The following is a 21,086-nucleotide window of genomic DNA, read 5'->3' as shown; positions in this document are numbered from 1 at the left end:
CTTCGGACATTGCAGAAACCACATCACAAGACCCTCAAACGCTGCCATCCAAAGTTCCAGTACTGTCGTTCAATGCATGGGGCTGCTTGAGCAATCTGATTGAGCTACGATCGAGGATGCCCTGGTTAGAAGGCTTCTTGTCACTTCTGCAACTCGGAGCAATTCATGGGCCGGGTCAGGTGGCTGGGCTGGATGGCACCCTAGACAGGTAAGACGAGCTCTTAGTTCCTTTGTTACGCATCCCAACTTCCTCTACGGGGGAAAACTATTCCCGCCCAAGACGTTATCACCTCGCATGACTCCAGGGTCACTGGACACACCACGCACAACCACCCACACCTGTGAAAGCAGGATCTGGCTTGACGGCCCGCAAGGACGGACGTCTCGCCCCGAGCCTAGTCGAGTTTCTTGATGATTATCAAGAGTTGTGGCTTTCATCACACTACCTACGAGAATGCCTAGGGTGTGTCTGGCAGTTACTGTTGTTGGAGAGAACACAGGGCTGGCTCTGAAGCTACTCATGTAGCTTCCAACCAATTACAGCAACGAAGTAAGCTTCTAGCTTCCGATTTGTTTGGTGATGGTGTGCGCCTTCAACAACCGCCTCCACCAACACGGCCGTTAAGCGCCCAAGTAGGACCGGGGGTTCAGCAAGTTCTCGAAAGCGGGTCAATTCACCCCTGTATCGCTTGTTGTACAATGTTTCTTGCCGTGTCACCCGGCAAAAAAGGACTGAGCAACAGGCACAAAGACGACGAGTTCGTGTTACCGTGCAAGTCCCCGAACCTGTGTTGCAGCAAGTTGCATTACCCGAGTCATCTACATCGGCTTTGTGACGTATCAATCTCTCCACACGGCTAAATGGGGGACCTGTCCTGTCCACCAGGATGCAAAATGCCCACATACAGAATGGGGTGTATGGGTGTCGATGTCAACGAGTGTTTGATAACCCTCTCAGCGATGCACCACACATGGAGCATCATGTAGACCTCGTCACACTTAGCTCCATGGCTTCCTGCACGGGGCAAGTCACCATATTCGTTCCTTTTCTCTCTCATAGGCCAACTCGCCCCCCGCATCGGCTCGAAGATCTCAAACAGAGAGAGCCCACTGCATCATTCATCACAACATGCCCGCATTTTTGATTAACCCAGAAAAATTTTTCATGGCTGGAGTTGTTCGCTTTCCGTAAACGTAGCTAACCGATTCGATGAACAGGCTCCTCTCATACCGTATCCAACTGCTCTTCTCAGCATCCCATCTACCCCCCATCCTTCGGACGCTCCGGGGCGCTTTGTTCCCCAACAATTCCCCTGGGAAATCGTCCCTGTTCCCACCTTCGTCGGCTGAAGAGCTGTGCGCTCTTCGTAGGAGGGCTGCGAGGGCCTTGTGGAACATGATTCCCAGAAGTATCGGCCGCCTGTACTTTGGCGCAGCCATAGGCCCGTTAGACCAGAGTGTGGAGGACGAGATGGTGGATGAGATTGAGGGGTTGCTGGTGGTGTTGGACGATGAGTATTGCAATAAGCACTTGATGTATAGCGTCCTCGAGCTCATTTTAGTTCGCTTGATGCCGGAGTTGAGTGAGAGTGGTGTCGTGGAACTGATGCGACAGAGGCTGGGATGAAATGATTTTGTTTGTTGCATGTTATGTGCTGTATGGAAGCGCGGAGATACCCCCATGAGTTCTAGAAAACCATAGATCCATTAGTAGTCAAGTCTCACTTTTGTACGATTGGCAAAAGGACAGAATTGTGAGAAAGCAAGAGGTGTTGATAAATGCACTAAAATGCCTCCCAAGCACATAACAAACCACTTGGAGTTTCTCCCGCCATCGCCAACCAGTGTCGACGGCAATCAGTCAGGTTTCTTCCCGCTATCCCGCCTGCAAAGGCGAACACACCATCCATCATCCACTGTACCTCGTCCCCAAGACCTTTCATCCTCCTAATCCAAGACAGGCTTATTTACCCCGTATTTGTCCAAGGAGAGAACACACTATAAGAAAACAAAAAGATGTAAAGGAAAAAAATACAGTTAAGAGATGAATAATAACAATAAAAAAAAACCTATGAATAACCCAATTTCCGTATTACCCGGTGGGAACTGTGAAGCTCCTTGAAACCCCGTCTTATCCCAATCCCCTGCCAGTGCTGTTCGACAAAAAGGGCTGTTCCGCATTTTCCACAGAAGGGTGTGTCATCTCTGCTCATCCAGTAACAGACTGCTTATTCTGACGGAAAGAAGAGTGATGAAGATTTAGAGTATAACATGATAAATCAGAATCGAGGGCCGGGTGTTACTTTGAAATATTCTGTGCCAGTTGAAGGGGGTATAAAGCTAAGTATTCTGGAGAAAAACCGATATAGCCATGCATCGGTTCGACTCTCAATGGGGTTTGCCGCAAGAAACAGCAATCTGTGCTCCAACCCAGAGTTGCATTGTTGATACTAATGTCGTCGCCGAATTCTGTTGCCAGAGTATATAGAGTCGCCTCATTTCTTCGTTTTCGTTCCTAGATTTCCTCCCCAAAGAATTATAAGTAAAAACAAAACTGCCAAAAGTAAACATGATTAACCGAAGTTATGGAGAATAAATGCAATGTCGCACTCAACCCTCGAGACTTCGGATATTCCGTGCTCTGAAGGTAGTATGCACGGCAGAGTCGCACTGAAATTGAGCGTGCGAGATACCCCAGGGAGCTCCCCCCCTTCATAGTCTCAAATCCGTCGCTGCATCTGCTGACTGAGAATTATCAAATGAAGATAAACACCAGAAACGCCGGTGATATAAAATGCCAACTGTGTAATAAATTTCAAAAGCTCTCCGCAATGCCAACACTGTTGCTTAAATTGCCGCCTCGTGTACCTCAGCTTGCCTGCATCATCGCAGGGCCAGGAGAAGCAGTCATTTCGGCATCACCTTCTGGTATTCTTGACAATCCTCCGGCAGATGGGCGATTGCTCTGATGTTGGTGGATTTCTAGCTTTTTGGTGAGTTGAATGATGGCTTGGTAGTCACTTTTTTGAAAAACTTGACTATTGGAGCTCATGTTCTGCAGATAACTAAGTAGAGTGTTCGCGGCTCTCCGAGCGTCTTCCTGAGACGGAGACACAGGTGACGATTCTACCGGCGTCATCGAAGCCCCAGCTGTCATAGACATGTTCGAGGAGCGAGCTGCAATACTGGAATTGCTGCTTGTTCGACGCAGGGCTGGCGGTGAGGTAAGGCTAGTGTTGATGGCAAACGGTCCCGACTGAACGTCATGCGTTGGGGAGTCAAGCGAGGACGAAGGTCCCGTCGGTGGTGGAGGAAGCTGTGGTGTCATGGGCTCTGTTGGTGGGCCATGTTGGTTTGCATAGTTGATGTCAATCGATGGGAATGTATTACTTCTCTTCTCGCGATGGAAGTCCGGTGGCATTTCTGCGCGCATCCCCAACGGCTGAAAACCTCCAACGTTTGGATCCGGCGAGAAATTGAAAGTTCCGGTTGGGCTGAGGGTGCCACCAGAAAAGGACGAGCCAGTGTTATCTCTGACCTCGCTTGCAAGGGATGTTGTTGATTGGGAGTGCTGCTGCCTATAAGCGAAGTCGAAATCGAGACTATGCTCTCGCTGAAGCTCTTCGTCGCTACGGCTTCCTGATAAAGGCGAGAGGGGCTGTGTTGGCGAAGCGGGTGAAATTTCATTTGAGGTGGTACCGTTCTTCGTCATGTTTTGACCAGATCCACGCGTACTGTCGGGGATGTTCGTCTCGGATGCTCGCCTGAGAAGTCTCGAGGTTCCAACACCATGCTTCTGTTTGAACTTTTGCAGCCAACTGCTGGTTAGACTTCCCAGAATAGCATCTTGATTTCCACTAGCATGGGCAAATAAACGAGCCTGTTCCATGATCTCCTCGTCTTTGATATCAAAGCCACGCTGTTGCTGTCGGCGAACGTAGTTACTCAGAGTTCTGTCGAAGTCGGGATTTTTCGCCTTGCCACCTCTTTTGACGGCTGTAGGGTCCGGCTCTTGATCCCTCCTCAGATACTGATCCTTATGCCTCAGAACTTTAGAAACAGTGCTGCAAAAGATCAAAAATATTAGAGAGATGTCTCGCCAGTTACATTATTTCCACAAAAGGTCTCATAGGCTCACCTTCGTTCTACGCCAAACCTCAGTCCTATATCTGCTTGTCTCGTGCCGGGATTCTCTTCGTGGTATTGACACATCGCCCTCTTTTGTTCGGTAGTCAAAGTCTTTCGACCCTTTTCTGCTTGACTAGGTAGCTTTGGCGTTTCTGTGGGAGGTGGTATCCGAGGACCGGTAGCAATGGACGCCGCAGGAGCTGAGAAGCTTCCCGATGGGGTGGGATTCGTCAGCTGACTTGGCCACGTTGTGTTTAGCATGGGAAGCTGGTGGTGACCCATTGGTGTCGTCGAATGATGCATGAGTTGGTGCTGCGGTTGGTGGTGCTGAGGATGATGTTGATGGCCACTTTGCGGTGGCATCCTGGACATCGTCTCTGAATGGACACCTTGAGGAACAAAGGACCCAAAACCTGGATACTCAGTCATCGGGCTACCATCGTAAGGACTCTGGCTGTACGGGCTGATAGTAGCCCAATTGTCATTGTTGTACCCGCTGCTTTGCGTAATGGCCGTTGAATCCTGCCCCATTGTGGCAGATCCATCGGCTGTTGTGTTCATTTTTCTTCATGCGTTGTATGGTTTCCAGGTTATGGTTCATGGGCTAGCAACTATTGTATAAGAAATGGTTAGTAGAAAGCCAAAACGTTTTGTCAGTAGAACACAATCGAAACGAACGGCAAAAGCTGCTTTTGAGTCCGAGTCTCTCTGGCCAAGGAATCTTTGTCGAATCGCATGGGAAAGTGGGAGTGTGGCGAACGAAATTGAACAAACCTCAACGAAAAGATAGATACAAAATTTGCGTTAGCCCATGTCTTGATGGATTTTGCAGGTTGAAGTGTATCTGCCAGTCGACAAAGCACGGAAATGTTGAGATCCAGCCGATTAAGCCTCACTGAGCTTGAAGTCAACCCAGGAAGGCCAATGATTCGTAAAATTCGGGTTTACCAGGTCCCAAATTCCTCACAATTCTTTAGAACGAGACCCACGACACGACCCGGCTTTTGAAGGGTTTAGCTTTTGTTCCGGAATAGCTTGTCTGTCTGTAGCGCTTTGACAAGGCGATACCAGCCAAATCTACCCAAATTGGCTTGTCCACACGAACGAGGAAGGGATCTGAAACGAGCCAAACGAGTCTTCTGGCAGATGCTACACGCTCTGAGCACTCCCAGCTTGTGTGAGGGGTTCGATGGAGAAGATAATGAGACCGTCTTGTAGAACGGAATGCGGGAGAGCGGAGAAAGCTGGAACTGACGAGTAATGTCAAACAGCCCAACGAGAGCAGCTGCCAAATATCGCTTGTCCCGCTTCACAGGAACCGTCCAAATTGCAATGTATGTAATATTGAGAAGGAATGGAGTTATGTACAAGCTTTGACAGCCAAGTATTAATAAACTAAAGAGAGGGCTGTAGTGGTTGGACGTACGCACCAAGATGTAGACGGAGGTAGTACCAGACCACAAAGACGAAGCCAAAATTGGACATAGATATGGATACATATGTTCAAGAGAATACAACCGCGGATGGATGTTGACCCAAGGACATATGTATGAATGGATGGATGCGCGCACATGCACGAATAAAGCCCGGGGGGTCCATTCACCTCTACCAAGGGGTGCGTTGACCAGGGGGGTGTGAGAGTGCTTCCTTGGCGAGCGATAGAAGCCGAGACTTCAATAGGAGTCAGGCTGGTACAGGTCCGAACAGAGGAGGGCCACGGTGCGCCTCCATTTGAATTGTCAATTTGAGCCACCAGGTGGGCAACTCCAGGTGGGTAGGATCGAATCTTAGAACGGAATAGGTGTGGGCAAGACGAAGACCTACCAGGATGGATAATGGGAGGGGAGCCTTACTGCTCGACAAGATTGGGTATTGCCTGGCAAGTCAAGAACGAGACAAGACAAAGAGGGTCGGCGATTGACCAGGGGACCAGGCAGGTACTTCGTACTTGCATACGCACATTGGTAGTTGACTTGCGGCGTGCGGAACACAGAAAGACGGCAATCGTGGATGGTTGAATAATAAGAGACGTGATCCGAGCTGGGGTGCAGCAGCCAGTTCCTGGGGACCGCCCGAGAAGCTCCGCAGGTGATAATCGTCTGTTCTGCGTGGCCACTGTTCATGGATCAATGAACGCTCTGAACTGCTGGGTGTGATAACGCCTTTCCACCAATACAGTTTGGGGTCAATCTCGTGCAATAACCCTGGCGAACACGACCATGACCAACACACGATTGACGGATCGGCCGTGAGATGAGACCATCATCGGGGAGTGATGCCGCTCTGTTCGCTCCTCGACGGAAGCATCATGATGACTATGTGCGTGACCCTGAGCCATTTAGGTCAGTGTGTTCATTAGGGAAGCGTAAGGAGGAGGTACAGCACTGAGAGTGTGAGAAAGTTGTATTAAGCCAGCTTCAAAGGTGGGAACCAGGGGAAACCACTATTGTCCTCAATTGAACATATTATTAGGCGACCGAAAAAGCAATGGCGACATGTCAACAACGGTCACGGCTGAGACCTGGCTTGCGCGGAGGCCAAGTAAGTGTCCGGATCGAGGGCCAGGCAAGACATTTCAACACAAACTCGCTCTCCCACAGATAGAGCCCAGCGGGCCGCACGGGCTTAGGCGGCGTCTTGGGCGAATGATGACGATGTGGGAGTTTGTTGCGGACAACAGACAATGAAAGTGTGCTGACACTGGTGTGGTATGGTGTGGTGTGGTCAACTGTGGTGTGGTCTGGCCTGGTCTGGTGTGGTTGAGTAATGAGGACCCTTGCTTGTCCTCCGTACCTTCCCAGCTTCCATGCTTCCCCAGCTTAGCTGCATCGCTCCTTCCCTTTGGTGGTCAGTGTTTTGGCTGTTCCTGCAACCGCTTGCACCACGCCCAAGCTGAATGCTAGCAGCATGGCTTGACAGACCACATACACAATCCCATCTTCTCCTCTCGTTCACTCCATTTGGTGCGGCTATCTGCATCCGTTCTCCTCAGACTACCTTCACACGCTGCTCCAGAGTTCGCCTCATGCCGTCATACTGCCTGCGCATATCTGCTTCTCATGCCCACATTGAAAATGAGGCCCTATGACGCACCTTGCCTTGGGGCTCTACACGGAGCCAGGCACAGATGGTGTGCTGGACGACACAGAACCATCACAGGCAATGAGGCATTTCAAATGCACATCTGGCCAGCCTTTGGTTGATTGAGCAGGCCAGTGGACCGTGGAGGTTATCCTGGAGCATGATGACACCCTCAAAAAAGGGCAGGGGTCTTCCTCACGGGGGTGGGTGTGCCCGCTGATTCCGTTTGGGTGGATTGACTGGCGAACTTCCTGGTCAACGGGCTACGATACCAGATCGCCTGGCGGCCCAGAGCCCCTTCCCCCCGGACACAACAGTTGACGCGAGGCACGGCATGTACGAGCCTATACTTCGCACAACGGAGCAATAAGTCAGGCTTTATTTTCAACCGTGGGCCTGGCTGGTCTGTTCCCAATCTGCCCACCCGTGTGTGAGCCCTGGCCTGCCACGAGTCCGAGTTTTAGATTCCGCAATCTTTTCAGTCAAGGTTTCAAATATTGCCTCCAACATTGTGATTCTTGGTTTGTATTCGATGGAAACATCCTCGGATGAAGAAATATAGAGTAAATTACGCGAAGCTCACATAGGTCTTGCGAAGTGTTCTCTACCCTTCATGCCCATGGCTTACTGGGCTCGTCGTTGACCAAGACATCTCATCAGATTCCACGAGGATTGTCGCTCCGGAGATGAGCAAGCCGAGCGATCCCCGGTCCAGCTTTTCAGTGTACCGGTCTTCACCCCAGTCAGTATCATTGCACTGTGTCTCCGTTGCTGAGCCAAGTTGATTTGAGCTTCCGTGTATAGAGAGATCGAGAAGTGGGCAACAGGTCAGATTTCGAGAGTGCGGGCGGCCCGTCCGGTGCGCCAGGGGCTTTCCCTGTCCAACCCCCATTCCCCCTGGCAAGACAACGCCACAGCAGCAATTTACCTTCTCAAAGAATGCTTCACAGATATGCATTTCACCCGCTCACAGCATACAGTGAGGAGCGAGAAGCATTCTACTCCGTACCTACCAAACGTACGGCGCATCACACAGTGTACACCTGTGTGCTTTGATTTGTTAGTACATACCTTGGTGCTACCGACCCTATGTATTACTGATTGGTGCGTTGAAGACCAGCGATTGTTTCCTCAGCCTTGCATCTCTTTAAGACTTCATAGGACCACTGCCCGCATGGAGAATCATGCAATAAAGCCAACCTGGCCGTCCTTGGAACACCAGACAACTTTTCGATGTTCTGACAAAATGGTTCGTAGAGTGCTTGCGCTTGGCAAATGCGTACCATACAGCCCGTCATTTAGTATGGGACCCTGTGTTCTGTTCTCTGGACTACCCGACGACGATTATTTTCCAAGGCTTGCGCCATAGACATCATATTTCGGTCCGTTGCGATGATCGGTTCTTTCGGCACCATGCAACGGGATGGCGCCGTATGTACGGAGTATTCCGTCGGGAGTCCAGAGTCCAGAAGTAAGTAGCAATTCTCCGACGAATAGGCCAAGGATGTTCGGGCGGCAGTGATTTCCTTTTCATTTGCAACATTGGGATTTGTTTCAAGAGCGTAGGACAAGTTAGTTATGGCGCTCTTCGGCTGTGGCTCAAATTCCGCTCGACCCACGCGTGGGGTTGCTTTTTCTTCGTTCTGTTGAAGTCTGCAAACCGGTCAGATCGACGACGGCTGTCTTGGATAGCCGTTCACTCTTAATCAGCAGTTACCCCAAGACAATGTCTTGAATTGTTTGCTTTGCATCTTAACTGATGAGCTGAGTCTGGACAAAGTGCCGATTCTTTCGTATTGCGCAGGGAAACGATTTTCGCTGAAGTTCCTTGGTCGACGCCTCAAACTGGACCCCCCTTTGTTTAAGGAACTGTAAAAGGCGAGTTCCAATTTTGGAATGAAGTCAATTTGGTAGCCCGTGGTTCATCTTCCCCCCCTGGAGGAGCCAGTTTCGGCCCAGGTAAGCGATCACTATCACCAGGACCAGGTATATGGTCGCACTCCCTGCTGTCGGAATAAAATACGTCGGCGCGGCCTGGCATGCGACGGCCTGTATGTCCACGAAAGGATGGCAGCAATTCTGCCGCAATATCATCATGATGGCGACCTTTTTAGTTTGGACCAGTTCAAGATGTAACATAATAAGATGTGCGGCATGATATCGCCACCAGGGCGCCGTTTGAAAGTGTTCCCAAAGTGTCTGGTGGTTACTCTTTTGGCGTGTAATCTCCCACAACAAGCAAAACACCAGTCGACCAGGTTAACATTGGGCAGCAAGACAACAGCCAGGAGCCTTTGTCCAGGCGACTAGGATTCAAGTGGGAGCCAGGGCGGCTTTTTGGACTGTCGACATGGCACATGTCCCCTAATTAGTGAAAGCAGTTCCGCTCTCTTGAGCTCCGGGCAAGTTCCAGTTGGTCAGTTGGATTCATCCTTGACGCCGTTTTTGAGACCCTTGTTTATGGACATGTCTCTGCTCCACTTGCTGGACGTAGGCCTTTACACATCTTGGGAGGTCAAGGACTTCTCACAGCTCTTTCAGATGAGCAGTGATGGTTGCGGACGACGATCCAGACATCATTGACTCACTTTCAAGGGCCCGACTGTGTTGATTGGCTTCTAAAGAGCTAACCGGTTTACACGGGTCCCTCACTGCTTGGCCATCAGCCAGCACTCGTACTATGAGGCATGGATGGAACGCCAATCCTATTTTAGTACTAACAAAGCCAGTGGACTACTGTATCTTGGACACTAGACTGCAATGAAGCTTCTTGTCAGGCTAAGAACTTGTACCCCACACCAGACGTCTTAAAAGGCAAGTACAGACGTGAGACTACTGACTGGTCTGGGAAAATTATATGTGGCCAATGCCCAATGGATCTACTGGGAACAAATCTGTCACGTTGATGCGCAAGGTGGAGATATGACCTTCATCATGGGCTAGCTTGTCGCCAGGCATAATACAACGGCCAATCGAGGCTCGCAAACCAACTTTCACACCATGTTGCAAATACCCGCTATACCCCGGATGGGCCTCTTGATGACTGCCCTCCACATAACAATCGTCACGGGGTCGACGGCATCATCGTGAGATACGCGAAGTTGCCGTTGTGAAACTGCATCATCTGCAACCGACAGCTCGATTTGACCAACCCCCCACCGCTAAAAGCAAGACGCAATGCTCGAAGCTTGGGCAGAAGTTTCCTCCAGCCGATTCTGCGGTGATGCTCCTGGTCGTCTCATTTACTAGGCCGCCTCCAGCCTCAGGAACCTCATCGCTGCTAACGAGATTATGCTAGTATGGCAAATCAAATCCTCATCATTGTTGAGGAGTCGAGACAATAGTCAAGGCTCGATAACGACCATACCCATGCTCCGCCGCTAGCTTTCCTGAGGGAACTAGGTGCGAAGCTGATGATATTGACAGCGCCGGATGCTCCACTGAAATACGGAACATTGCCTCGTCTTTTCTTGTCATTTGTCCTGCAAGCCATCACGCCCATCTGCAGGCTCTGCAGATGACGGTCTGTACATCAACTTGATGAGAAAATACGATGCCCTTGGCCAACCCTGCTTTGTGAGCCACAATCAGCTAAATAGACCTATAGGCAAGCCAACTATCAGGAGGGCGAGGATTTGGCATCTCCTGACGCGTTGCCTTTCAAATATTGCTTTCCAAGCACCAGTTACGTCGCTCCAGTTACCGGTCGTGTTTTACAATTCAATCACTGTGGCCCGCAAGGATATGAGCTCTCTGAAGGGATCCATTCTGTGGGTTGACCACCAACCATTGTCACTGGCTGCACACGGACATGTCAGGCCGGCGGCAAGAGACGCATCCTGAAAGGTTGCATATGGACCGCCATTTCCTAGAGAAGACGAAAAATCTGGAACAAAACTTCCCGAAAGTGCGTGCGTTGCAAATCGCCTGGAGGACGCGGCCCAATATGCGGCCCTAGTAAGCGCCTCCTGCATGCAAGCCAATGCTCGTCCCAGGTTGTCATTATCAGTTTTTTTTTTTTCACCTCCGCAATTCCTAAATTGATCATCCTGCATAACAATCTCACTGGGTCTACATCTTTTTCGGGGGCGGAGTTTACTTTGTGAGGGAGCCTGGTCCTGTCCTGTGTTTACTCGAGGTCCGGGAGCTTGAATGGAGTATCCATTTCTCCCTTTCATTCTCATCAAGATGGAGTCTCGGTCAGAAGAGGATGGGGGCGAAAACAGAAACGGGTCATCAGGGAAACCGCAGGGTTTGTTCCCAGATTATAATGCTCCTCATGATGCATTCTGCCGGATAAGACAGAAAGGTCAAGACCCGCGTTTTGCGCCGTACCAGGCCTTTCTGCGAGGTTGCACGGATGCCCTATTTAGGCATCCAGGGACGGTCAAAACGAACAGCACGACGCAATGATGATAACTCTACCAAATGCGCAACAGAAAACTCTCAAATTTCTGTATAGAATAGTCAACAGGGGATGATTTTTCTCTTTCACATAGCACTGATAGAACTCTGGTTCGGCCCAGGTACGTGCCCTAAAAGGAATGTCTCTCGCTCACGGATACTAAAAGGATAAGGCTTGCGTCTGGAACAGTTCGCTGTTGACAAACACGGGAGGGGATTTTGACTTTTCTTGACTCGTTTGCAAGCATCGCTTTTTTTTTTTTTTTGGTCTATTGCTCTTGATTTCGGGCTGCCTGTCATATCCCTGCCCTGAACCTTGTTTCAGACCCGCCAGTCTCATTCATCTCTGTCCAGGCCAGGTCAAGGTTGTGCGGCATACCGGGATGTTTGCCGTCGAGTTTTAGTAAACCAGTTCCGCACACCGGGCCAGGTCTCCGAACCGCTTCCAAGACTGTCCCATCTCTTTTGGGCTCTCTGTCTCTCTGTCTGTCCGCGCTGCTCCCCGTTCTTCTAACAAAGGGTAAAACCCCGCCGCTTGTCATCCATGGTTGTCGCAAAGCTGAGAAGTCCGTGATAGATATTGGTTGGCTATTGACAATAGAGTTGCGGATGCCGGCCGAGTCTGGCGACCAGAGTTTGACACAGGGGTGATGGTTCCTGACAGGGTCGTTGCAGTCTTCCAAAACACAAAACGGGTAAGCACTCAAGCCCGTGCGTGGCATTTGATGAAGATCCGGTCATGCATACAAGGACTCTCATCAGCACAGCTGTGGTCGTCGGGCTTTGTCTTAGCAAAAACGGTCAGGCGTTGACACATGCCCCTACCATAGCGCCACCCTCTTTGAAAAATCCGGCCATGACACAGCTCCCCAATCGCCCAGCAGCCGCCTCCCCACCAGTGAAGTGAATAATTGTAATAATCATCGTTTGATAATGGTTACTATCAACAAGGTTAGCGTTGCCACAGGTGTCATTTGATGGTGTGAGGGGCGGCCATCCGTCGAGCTGAAAACCAGGGCAGAGCAAAGCTGCGGCTCCATCAAGTAAAAGACGAGCAATGGCGCTGACGCGCAGACGGCTTCCTCGCTTCCCCGGCTGTGTGTCTCTGTCGACTGCCGTGATCCTCCTCAGGGGTTCTCTCGTAAAGGATGGATGGAGTGTGATCAAATGACATCAAATGACAGCCTAATCAGCCGTAAACTTACCGACGTCCTCATCTTCCAATTCGTGGCCAAGTCCTACCCGTTGTGGCTGATGTTTCACCGATTTACCATACACAATTGCCGTCTTGAACTGTTCTACGATGGTCCTGTGAATGGCGTTGCACTAAAATATTCCCCGACGCGGTCAGTCAACATTCTCTTGTTTCTTTTTCTCTCCTTTGCTTTTTCAGCCAGACACGGGACGGGACGGGACGGGAAGCAAGGTAAAGGAAAACCCTCGCTTGCGCGAGTGTCTTGAGAAAGGGATTCGAGGAGGGAGTGAACGTACAAAGTCCTCGACGGTTGATCGGTTTGATCGCAATACCACAGGCGCAGAGTAATCGGGTTGCCGCCCCTTGGGTTTCGTATAGACACGCTTGAGGTTGAGTTGCTCCCACATGGCTTCCATCAGCTCATCGATATTCCAGCCATGTTCGGAGCTGATGGGGACGGAATTGGGGATGCGGTAAAGAAGATCAAGTTCTTCAATAGAAATGGAGTCGATTTTGTTCAGGCAGTATACCACGGGAATGTAACTGATATTCATTTTGTCAGTTTTCGTGTCTCGCAGGATATGCGGTCTGGATTTCCTCGACAACAACACGTCATCTTAGGGGTGGTAAAAATCCTTCACTTACGCCCGACTTTTGGCCTCAAGGATGTCGATCAAATCATCCACCGTGGCATCACACCGAATTGTAATATCCGCCGAATTAATCCTGTACTCGCTCATAACGGCCTTGATCTCATCATTATCGATATGCGTCAGAGGCACGGTACTAGTAATGTTAAGACCGCCCTTGTCCTTCTTCTTGAAGGTGATATTCGGAGGCTCCTTGTTAATTCTGATACCGAAACCCTCCAACTCAGCCTCGATAACACGCTTATCAGTAAGCGGTTTATTGACATCCAGAACAATAAAGATGAGATGGCACGTTTTCGCCACAGCAATAACTTGTCGACCTCGACCGCGGCCGTCCTTGGCACCCTCGATGATACCGGGTAAGTCAATGATTTGAAGCGGTGCGCCTAAAGATTGTCAGCAACCAGTTTCCCCATCTCGTCGTACCGAACCAAGCCGAATTGACAGCAACACCCCCTTCCAGCTGGTCAATGCAGTCCAACTCACCGTTGTAAACAACCTGACCCGGCACAGACGTCAACGTCGTAAACTCGTAAGCAGCCGCCTCTGAATGCTGTCCGGTCAATCGACTCATAAGGGTACTCTTTCCCACAGACGGAAATCCAATGAACCCAATACTAGCGACACCTGTTCTCGCGACGTCGAATCCCGCACCGCCGCCGCCACCGCCTCCCCCGCTGGGAGTCAGCAGCTCGCGCTTGAGTTTGGCGAGTTTGGCTTTTAGTTGACCGAGATGAAAGGACGTTGCTTTGTTCTTTTGCGTCCTGGCCATCTGCATTTTTGGTATTTTCTCGTCAGTGACATCGTGCGTTTTGGAAGGAGCAGACTTCTTCGAAAGGATATTTCGTTAGGTATATGTACGCACCTCGGCCTCAATCTCCTTAATCTACATTCAACGGGTTAGCATTTTCTCAAAGTATTCACACTCCTGGTCCGTGGCGAACGAACCTTTTCCACAGTAGTCGACATGATTGCGGCAGTCGGAACGCCGAGCGATCCCTTCGCAGTACGTTGTTAATGAGTGATTCAATGGAAAGTAATGCGTTTGTCGTAGGCTACAGCGTGCCTCTGTAGAGGTCGTTGGATTCGTGGCAAGGCGTTTGTCTGGAGTGAAAATCAAGTGTCGAATTCGAGTTCTTTGGCCGTCGTCAATTATGGTTGGTGGGCTGGTGGGGTAAATTTTTGATATGGACAAGTGATGTCAGCTAGTTATTCGCACGGTGAGAATTTTACTGTGCTGCTGCCACACAACACCAATCTTAAGTATCTGGGCACCTAGGTAGTTGGCGATAACAGTCGCCGGCGTGAGAGACAAAGGTCAATCAGTTTACTACAAATTCCAGGACTGTTTCGTCTTTGTAACTGAATAGACCCACAACGCCTGTTATCCTGTGGCAGCACATAATTTATCTACTATCGCCAGGTACATACATTCGTCACAGTGCACAATAGTGTGCCTCTTGGCAGGAGGTTTTGTACCTTGCATCTTTCTTCCCATGAATACTCTAAATTGCCATCTGTTGATCACCTCAACATCGGTAGGGCCGAGTACATTGCGTTTCACAGTCATCGCCCAATGTTGAAAGAAATGATGTACGTATCCCTGTCTCATTTGGACGGTTACATACCTAGGCACATACAACCATAACAAGGTATCTCGCCAAAACTCAACACATCAAAAACGCCTCAGCTTATGCTTTGTCTGCCTTCTCCCATAGCCATCCCGAAACTTGTGGCTCCGTATCCGTTCCCTCAAAGCACAAAGCAAACCATCCAAAAACACATTGGCAAGGGCATCTTGCCTTAAACCTGGTACCCCTGGATATCCCAATCCGGTAATGCTCATATACATGGCTACACAAAATCTGCTCCCGCCTCGTCCCGTCCGGTTCCTGGGGACTGATTGCCCGGTTAAAAAATCAAATAAAAAACTTGATTCGCTTGCCATAATCCGGTTGGTTAAAGCAAATACCGAATCGTTTTTCTATAGACACTGGTGTGGGGTTGTAACAAATGGAACCACTGCGGAAACAAAAAACGAGGTGTGTATTTCGGAATGGGGTTGATAGAACAAAAGTGTTGCCGAACAGTGGTGGTGGTAGTAACAATATTAATATTGCAAATCGTATGCCGTTATTCGTCTTTCATCTACTGAAGTAGTGCTTTAGGGCGTGTTATGATTGTCCATTGGCTGCGACGCTGTCTCGCCAAAATTAAGCAGAGTTGCCATGGATGCCGTTGAGTTTCGTCCCATTGGCGTGTCCATTCGTGCCATTGATGGATGGTTTAGACGGTGTCACCATTGTCTGCATGGTTGGTGACGAATGCACGCCGTTTGGGAGTGAAGGTGTCTGCAGACCCTTAACCAAGGGCTCCAGGCCCTGCTCCAAGCATATTCGTTCATAATCAGGGTCGTCGGGGAAGACTTGCACCAAGCCCCGTCGAGGCACACGTTTCTCCGGGAAAGGTGTCTTGCTGGTTTGGTGGGTTGTTGGCAAATCTTCGCCAACAGACAACCCATTCACATAATACTTATTACGGGGCGCAAAGCCGTGAAACCTCTCAGTGCCAGGATCTTGTTTCCACTTTTGAGTCGATTTCCATCCGATAAGTTGAGATTCATTCTCCAGTAACTCGCGATACTCCACCGCGATCCGCAAGTTCCTAAGATGCGGAATGTTTGGCACAGTATATAGGAAATCGGAGAGCTAAAGCCACAGGTCAGTAAAAGGTCTCGTTGCATGCTTGAATCATACAAGAATAGTTACCTTGACGAAGAACATGTCCAAAGCTGCAAATTTCTCCCATGCAGCTGTCTTCAACTGTTGCTTGGTGTAAAAGTCCAGGTTCGAAGGGTCGGCCTCACCATAGTAGCCAGGAAGTTGCCGACCAAGATCCCACAACTTTTCTGACAGCAAGGAATATCGAGGCCACTCAGTCCGCCAAATTGTGATTTTGGCCAGACGGTTCACGGGCGCTCGTTCCCATGCAGTATCTGTAAGAGACCAACGTTAGCTTGGTCATTCCTTGATGCTTCATTTCACCTCATCGACGTCATCAACTTCACCAAAGATAATCAACGTACATCTTGACAGGTCGAGGTCTTTCTCGCCCAAAAGAAGAGCCACGTTTGTGTTAAGAAGCCACTGCTCACGACCCTCAACAGTCCCTGTTGCTGCTGGTCGGATCGTATCATATCGTACTCCCAACATATGCTTGAAATGTTCGGCAATGGCGCCGGTCTTTGGTCCGGGATGCATGTCCAGCCAGCGGAGGAGAGGAGGGAGCTTCTCAAGCCGAGCACGTTCCTGTTCCTCGCGAATGCGCCTCTGCTCCGCCTCCCGCGCAGCCCGCTTCCGTTCCATCTCTTCTCGATGGGCACGCTCACGACGCTCGCGCTCTTTCCGCTCCTCTTCTTCGCGTTGACGCCGGGCTGCTTCGGCGGCTTCGCGTTCCAACTGTTCTCTGTGGAGTCGCTCGTCTTCCTCGCGCTGCCTCCGCTCCTCCTCCTCTTTCTTCCTCTTCTCCTCTTCCAGTCGCTTCCTTTTCTCTTCCTCTTCGCGTTGGGCCGCCTCACGACGTTCACGTTCTTCCTGCGCCTTGCGCTTCCTGGCTTCCTCTTCTTCCTGGCGTTTCTTTTCTTCCTCGGCCTTCCGAGCAGCTTCTTCTTCTCGTTTCTTACTCTCTTCTGCCTCAATACGCTTTCTTTCTTCCTCCTCTTTCTCTTCCTCCTTCTTCTTTCTGGCGGCTTCTTCCTCAGCTTCCTTCTTCAGCCTGGCTTGCTCTGCTTCTTCTACTTGTTTTGCGACATCCGATTGCAGAGATTCGGTATCCTTGGCAGGTTCCAAATCTGGCATGGGTACATCTATATCTTCGGACTTAACGTGTATAGACTTTTCGCCAGAAGCCGGCTGGCCGGAAGCCCTGGAATCCACATCACGCTTCTTGCCATCGTTGCGTTCCTTCTGCCCAGACGTGGACGACGCCTTGGAGGATGCGTCGCGAGATGAGCTAGATTTGCGAGGTCGACCATCTTCGGAGAATACTCGTTTCTGGCGGGGTTCCTGACCCTCGGCGTCCAGGCGGCGTCTTTTGACGGGAATCTCGTTACCATCTTTGTCGACATCGCTTGGGCGATCCGGTGTTACACTTGTACGATGCCTCTTTGTCGAGCCATCGCCTGACGGTCGATCTCGTGATTCATCGCGTTTAAGCGCTTTGGCACGGTCGTGGTATTTCTCCGAAAGTCTCGTCTTCTCGGGTGCATCGTCGCTTCTAGAATCTCGTGGGCTAGAAGGTTCGTTTTGTGACGAAATTCGCTTATGCTTATCCCGTTCCCCACGGAGTTCACCCTTGGAAACAAGCTTTCGTCTTGGTTTAGCTGCTTCTCCTTCTGAAGACAGAGCAGCAACGTCTGACTCAGCCCGTTTCGCCTTGTGGCCCTTGTGAGACACTGCGGGAGACAGCTCACGGTCTGAAATTGCCGAATGCTCCTTTTTTGGTCGACCAGGTCCTTTCTTTTGGAATTCCTCATCTCCCCTATTGTTGATAGAATTGGAGCGTCTCTTATCCCGGGGGCTGACCAATTTTGACGGCCTTTTCTTTAGTTCTACATCTCGAGACGGGCTTGACATTCGTCGCCTGCTGGACTTCGATTCTTCCTTGGCATCATCCCGCCTTGAGAACTTGTCGCGGCGACCCCCTGGAGATTTCGTTTTAAGACTATCTTTGTGAGATCGTTTATATTCGTCATATGCTTCCTTGAGCTTAGTCTCTTCGTCTTTCCAGTTCGTGCCCTGTCGTCTTCGGGCAATTTCGTAATAAGTTTCTCCCTTGAAACGCCGCGTGGGATCGAAACCTTGCTGTTCTAAAAGTAACTCTACTACCTTAATATTTTCCTGTCCAATAGCTGCTAGGATAGGCGTGGCAAACTCGGCAGGAAGCGAGGCAACAGGGCCTGGGTCTGCGTTTGCACCGCCTAGGCCCAGCAAGAGCTGAATGACCAAATCATGGCCCCCTCTGGCTGCAGCTACCATCGATTCAGGGTCATCATATCCTTCTTTTACTTGCAGGATGCGGGCGACGGTTTCCTCATCACCGCGACCGGCGGCTTGTCGTAGTGTTTTGTCGTCCAAGGGCATGTACAGCAAATCATTCCTGGTCTTGGTGGAGCGAACGGTGCCGCTTCGACGGCTTGTGGCAGCTGAGGTTGTGGCAGCTGGAGAGTGCCGTGGGCTGTCGGGGGCGTGAGAGTCACGGGCGTCGTGGGGATCCGTATGTGAATGCCGATCTTCAGAGGTTCTCCGTCTGTCACCCTGTCGTTTCTTGGCTTCCGAAAGCGCGGCACGGATTTCCTCGGCGTTGTCGGTATCGTCGCTGACACGATCGATGGGCTCCTCTCCATTTACATTGGCCTTCCGAGGGTTGACACCTGCATCGAGAAGCAGCTTCACTACGCCCAGGTGACCGTTATCAACCGCATCTAGTAAAGGAGTGTCCTTGTCGTAGTTGACACAGTCCAAATTACATCCAGCGTCGATCAGGAGCTTCACGATGTCCTCACAGCCATTAATTGCGGCAATCTGAAGTGGAGTATTACCAGCGTAGTCGGCCACATTCAAATCTTCTGGCCGTTCATGCAACCTTTGCTTTGCCCCATCGTACTCTCCACGGGCACAGGCACGCGCTAGTAAAGTCTGCCCGTGAGCGTCCAGGTGCTTCTTGTGCGGTCCCATCTTGGCAGGCGAGACATTGGCTTCCGCTGAAGCTGGAGTGGCGAGACTGCGTAGTTTGGAGCTGCGAGGATGAGGACTACCGCCAGTGGACGAGTCGTCCGATTGGTAGTCTGTAGATTGTAGAGGTGGAGGCAGTCGTCGCTTCTTGGTACCCAAGCCGTTTGATGACTGTGACGGCAGTTGTGTGGATATGCTTCGTCGATGTTGTCGAGGTGGAGGCGAAGCGGATCGATTTCTGCCGTCATGCTTTGAATGGGACGATCTGGGATCCCTATGTCGACCACTATCGAGACCAGCACTTGTGGTACGTTGACGACGCGCCTTGCGAAGATCGGCCTCTTCGTCAGACTCGACCTTCGGGGCTTTGCGTTTGTGCGGCACTAGACGTTCACCTGACTTGAGTTTTTCGCGTAGAGATGACTTTGAAGATGTTTTGTGAGAGTGTTCAGAATCTGATTGTGAAGAAACGGCAGCGGCAGCGGCAGCGGCAGCGTCAGAACGCCGCCGTCGACTAGGGTGGTGATGTTGATTTTGTTGATTATGAGGAGGGGAGGTCGGGGCAGAGCTCAAACCGCTGGAAGCAGCTTCCTTGGCGCGATACCGACGGTCCTTGTCGAGGGAAGATTCAGCGGAGACTGATGGGCGTTTCTTCCTTGCACCTTCGACGAGCCGGTTGCCAGATGCGGAGGTTGCAGCCCGGTCAGCTTCATGGGAGTGTTTGCCATTTCCGTTGGCGGGTTTGCCTTTGGCAGCATCACCATCGCTCTCGCTCTTGTCCTCCTGCCTAACTTTCCGGGCTTTTGATGGTGAGTGGCCATCTTTGCCCGGCAACACGATTGTCTCGGCGTCCGAGTCGCGGTCTTCCGGTGCATCGTCTGGGCGTGCAGTCGACGAGGAGGTCTCGTCGGCGGCGGCAGTCTTAGACTTTGGATCCTTCCCTGGTGATTCGGTCTTCACAGCGGCCTCGGGTTTGTTTTCAGCCTCAGAGGCTGGCCGCTGCTGAGAGGAAGCGCCAGCAGGCCTCGTCTGGTCCGACTCGGCAGCATTCTGCGCATCCATGTCATTTATCTGAGAGAAGAGCGAGCGACTACCACCATCCTGGAAAAACGAAACGGGAGGTCGACTGGGACGACAGTGTGGGATGAGTCGTGAGTGGGCGATTGAATTGGAGCGATCGAGACAAAACGACTACAGACAAAAACCTCAACTGGGGGCCGGGTACGGCGTGCAAAACGTTGGGGTAATGGACGAAAGTGCAGCCCCTATCAAGGGCTTCTTTTGACGAGCCCCGAGACGGGCAAGCTGGACGAGTGCGTCGTGTGTACGAAGAGGGATTGTATCGTGTTGTTGTTGTTGTCGCTGTCGACAGAGCCACTTGCCGACAGAGAAATGATGAGCGCTGAAGGGACTGGCCACCACAGGATGGCTAGAAGGAATGCGTTGATCGAGGGAGAGGTTTCGGTTTGGGAGCTGTGGCGGCGGCGAAGATGGTGGCGAAGGAAAATGAGATGGATGGATGGTAGGATGTAAAACGGAGGAGAAATGGTAAGGCGAGGCGAGGCGAGGCGAGGCAAAGACGAGGCCAAGAGCAGAGCCAAAGCTAAACAAGACAAGACAAGACAGACAGACCTTGACACGAAGTAACTAGCAGTAAACCTACTGGGTTTGGCTTGGTGCTGGACTGGACGGTGGGTGGATGGATCAAATGGGATGGGGCCGGGGGGATGAAAGTGTGAGAGAGACTGGAGAGAGAATGAGACGGGAACTGGGGGACTGAAGACTGGACTGGGACTGAGATTTTGACTGAATCTTCACTTGCACCAGACTTGAGCAAGACTGGAGGTTTGCATCATCATCATCATCCACCACGCAACTTCGCCAGCCGATTCACTG

The 21,086-nt window shown here is 51.0% G+C and overlaps 6 protein-coding genes across 6 annotated transcripts; all 6 read right to left on the bottom strand.

Annotated features, from left to right (window-relative positions):
- Nucleotides 1-2,869: 2,869 nt before the first annotated feature.
- VFPPC_02712 (centromere binding protein B) lies at nucleotides 2,870-4,659 on the bottom strand (the record flags this gene model as incomplete). Its single annotated transcript, XM_018282317.1, has 2 exons — nucleotides 2,870-4,064; nucleotides 4,139-4,659. 2 exons carry the CDS (start codon nucleotides 4,657-4,659, stop codon nucleotides 2,870-2,872), a joined length of 1,716 nt encoding a protein of 571 aa, XP_018146746.1.
- Nucleotides 4,660-5,141: 482 nt separating this feature from the next.
- VFPPC_15552 (hypothetical protein) lies at nucleotides 5,142-5,627 on the bottom strand (the record flags this gene model as incomplete). Its single annotated transcript, XM_018293305.1, has 1 exon — nucleotides 5,142-5,627. The coding sequence occupies one exon, from the start codon at nucleotides 5,625-5,627 to the stop codon at nucleotides 5,142-5,144; it is 486 nt and encodes a 161-aa protein (XP_018146745.1).
- Nucleotides 5,628-10,329: 4,702 nt separating this feature from the next.
- VFPPC_02711 (hypothetical protein) lies at nucleotides 10,330-10,711 on the bottom strand (the record flags this gene model as incomplete). The annotated part of the gene is made up of 2 exons (XM_018282316.1): nucleotides 10,330-10,503; nucleotides 10,583-10,711. 2 exons carry the CDS (start codon nucleotides 10,709-10,711, stop codon nucleotides 10,330-10,332), a joined length of 303 nt encoding a protein of 100 aa, XP_018146744.1.
- A 1,198-nt stretch (nucleotides 10,712-11,909) lies between these two features.
- VFPPC_17572 (hypothetical protein) lies at nucleotides 11,910-12,335 on the bottom strand (the record flags this gene model as incomplete). The annotated part of the gene is made up of 1 exon (XM_022429269.1): nucleotides 11,910-12,335. One exon carries the CDS (start codon nucleotides 12,333-12,335, stop codon nucleotides 11,910-11,912), a length of 426 nt encoding a protein of 141 aa, XP_022285704.1.
- Nucleotides 12,336-12,798: 463 nt separating this feature from the next.
- Nucleotides 12,799-14,427, bottom strand: VFPPC_02709 (ribosome-interacting GTPase 1; the record flags this gene model as incomplete). Its single annotated transcript, XM_018282315.2, has 6 exons — nucleotides 12,799-12,939; nucleotides 13,105-13,351; nucleotides 13,454-13,844; nucleotides 13,945-14,230; nucleotides 14,324-14,344; nucleotides 14,407-14,427. 6 exons carry the CDS (start codon nucleotides 14,425-14,427, stop codon nucleotides 12,799-12,801), a joined length of 1,107 nt encoding a protein of 368 aa, XP_018146742.2.
- A 1,244-nt stretch (nucleotides 14,428-15,671) lies between these two features.
- VFPPC_02708 (ankyrin repeat protein) lies at nucleotides 15,672-20,252 on the bottom strand (the record flags this gene model as incomplete). The annotated part of the gene is made up of 3 exons (XM_018282314.1): nucleotides 15,672-16,166; nucleotides 16,227-16,453; nucleotides 16,544-20,252. 3 exons carry the CDS (start codon nucleotides 20,250-20,252, stop codon nucleotides 15,672-15,674), a joined length of 4,431 nt encoding a protein of 1,476 aa, XP_018146741.1.
- Nucleotides 20,253-21,086: the final 834 nt, after the last annotated feature.

Source organism: Pochonia chlamydosporia, chromosome 2, assembly GCF_001653235.2.
Source record: "Pochonia chlamydosporia 170 chromosome 2, whole genome shotgun sequence".
NCBI lineage: Eukaryota > Fungi > Ascomycota > Sordariomycetes > Hypocreales > Clavicipitaceae > Pochonia > Pochonia chlamydosporia.
Note: the sequence above shows the minus strand (reverse complement) of the source record. Positions and strands in the feature narration are given on the sequence as shown.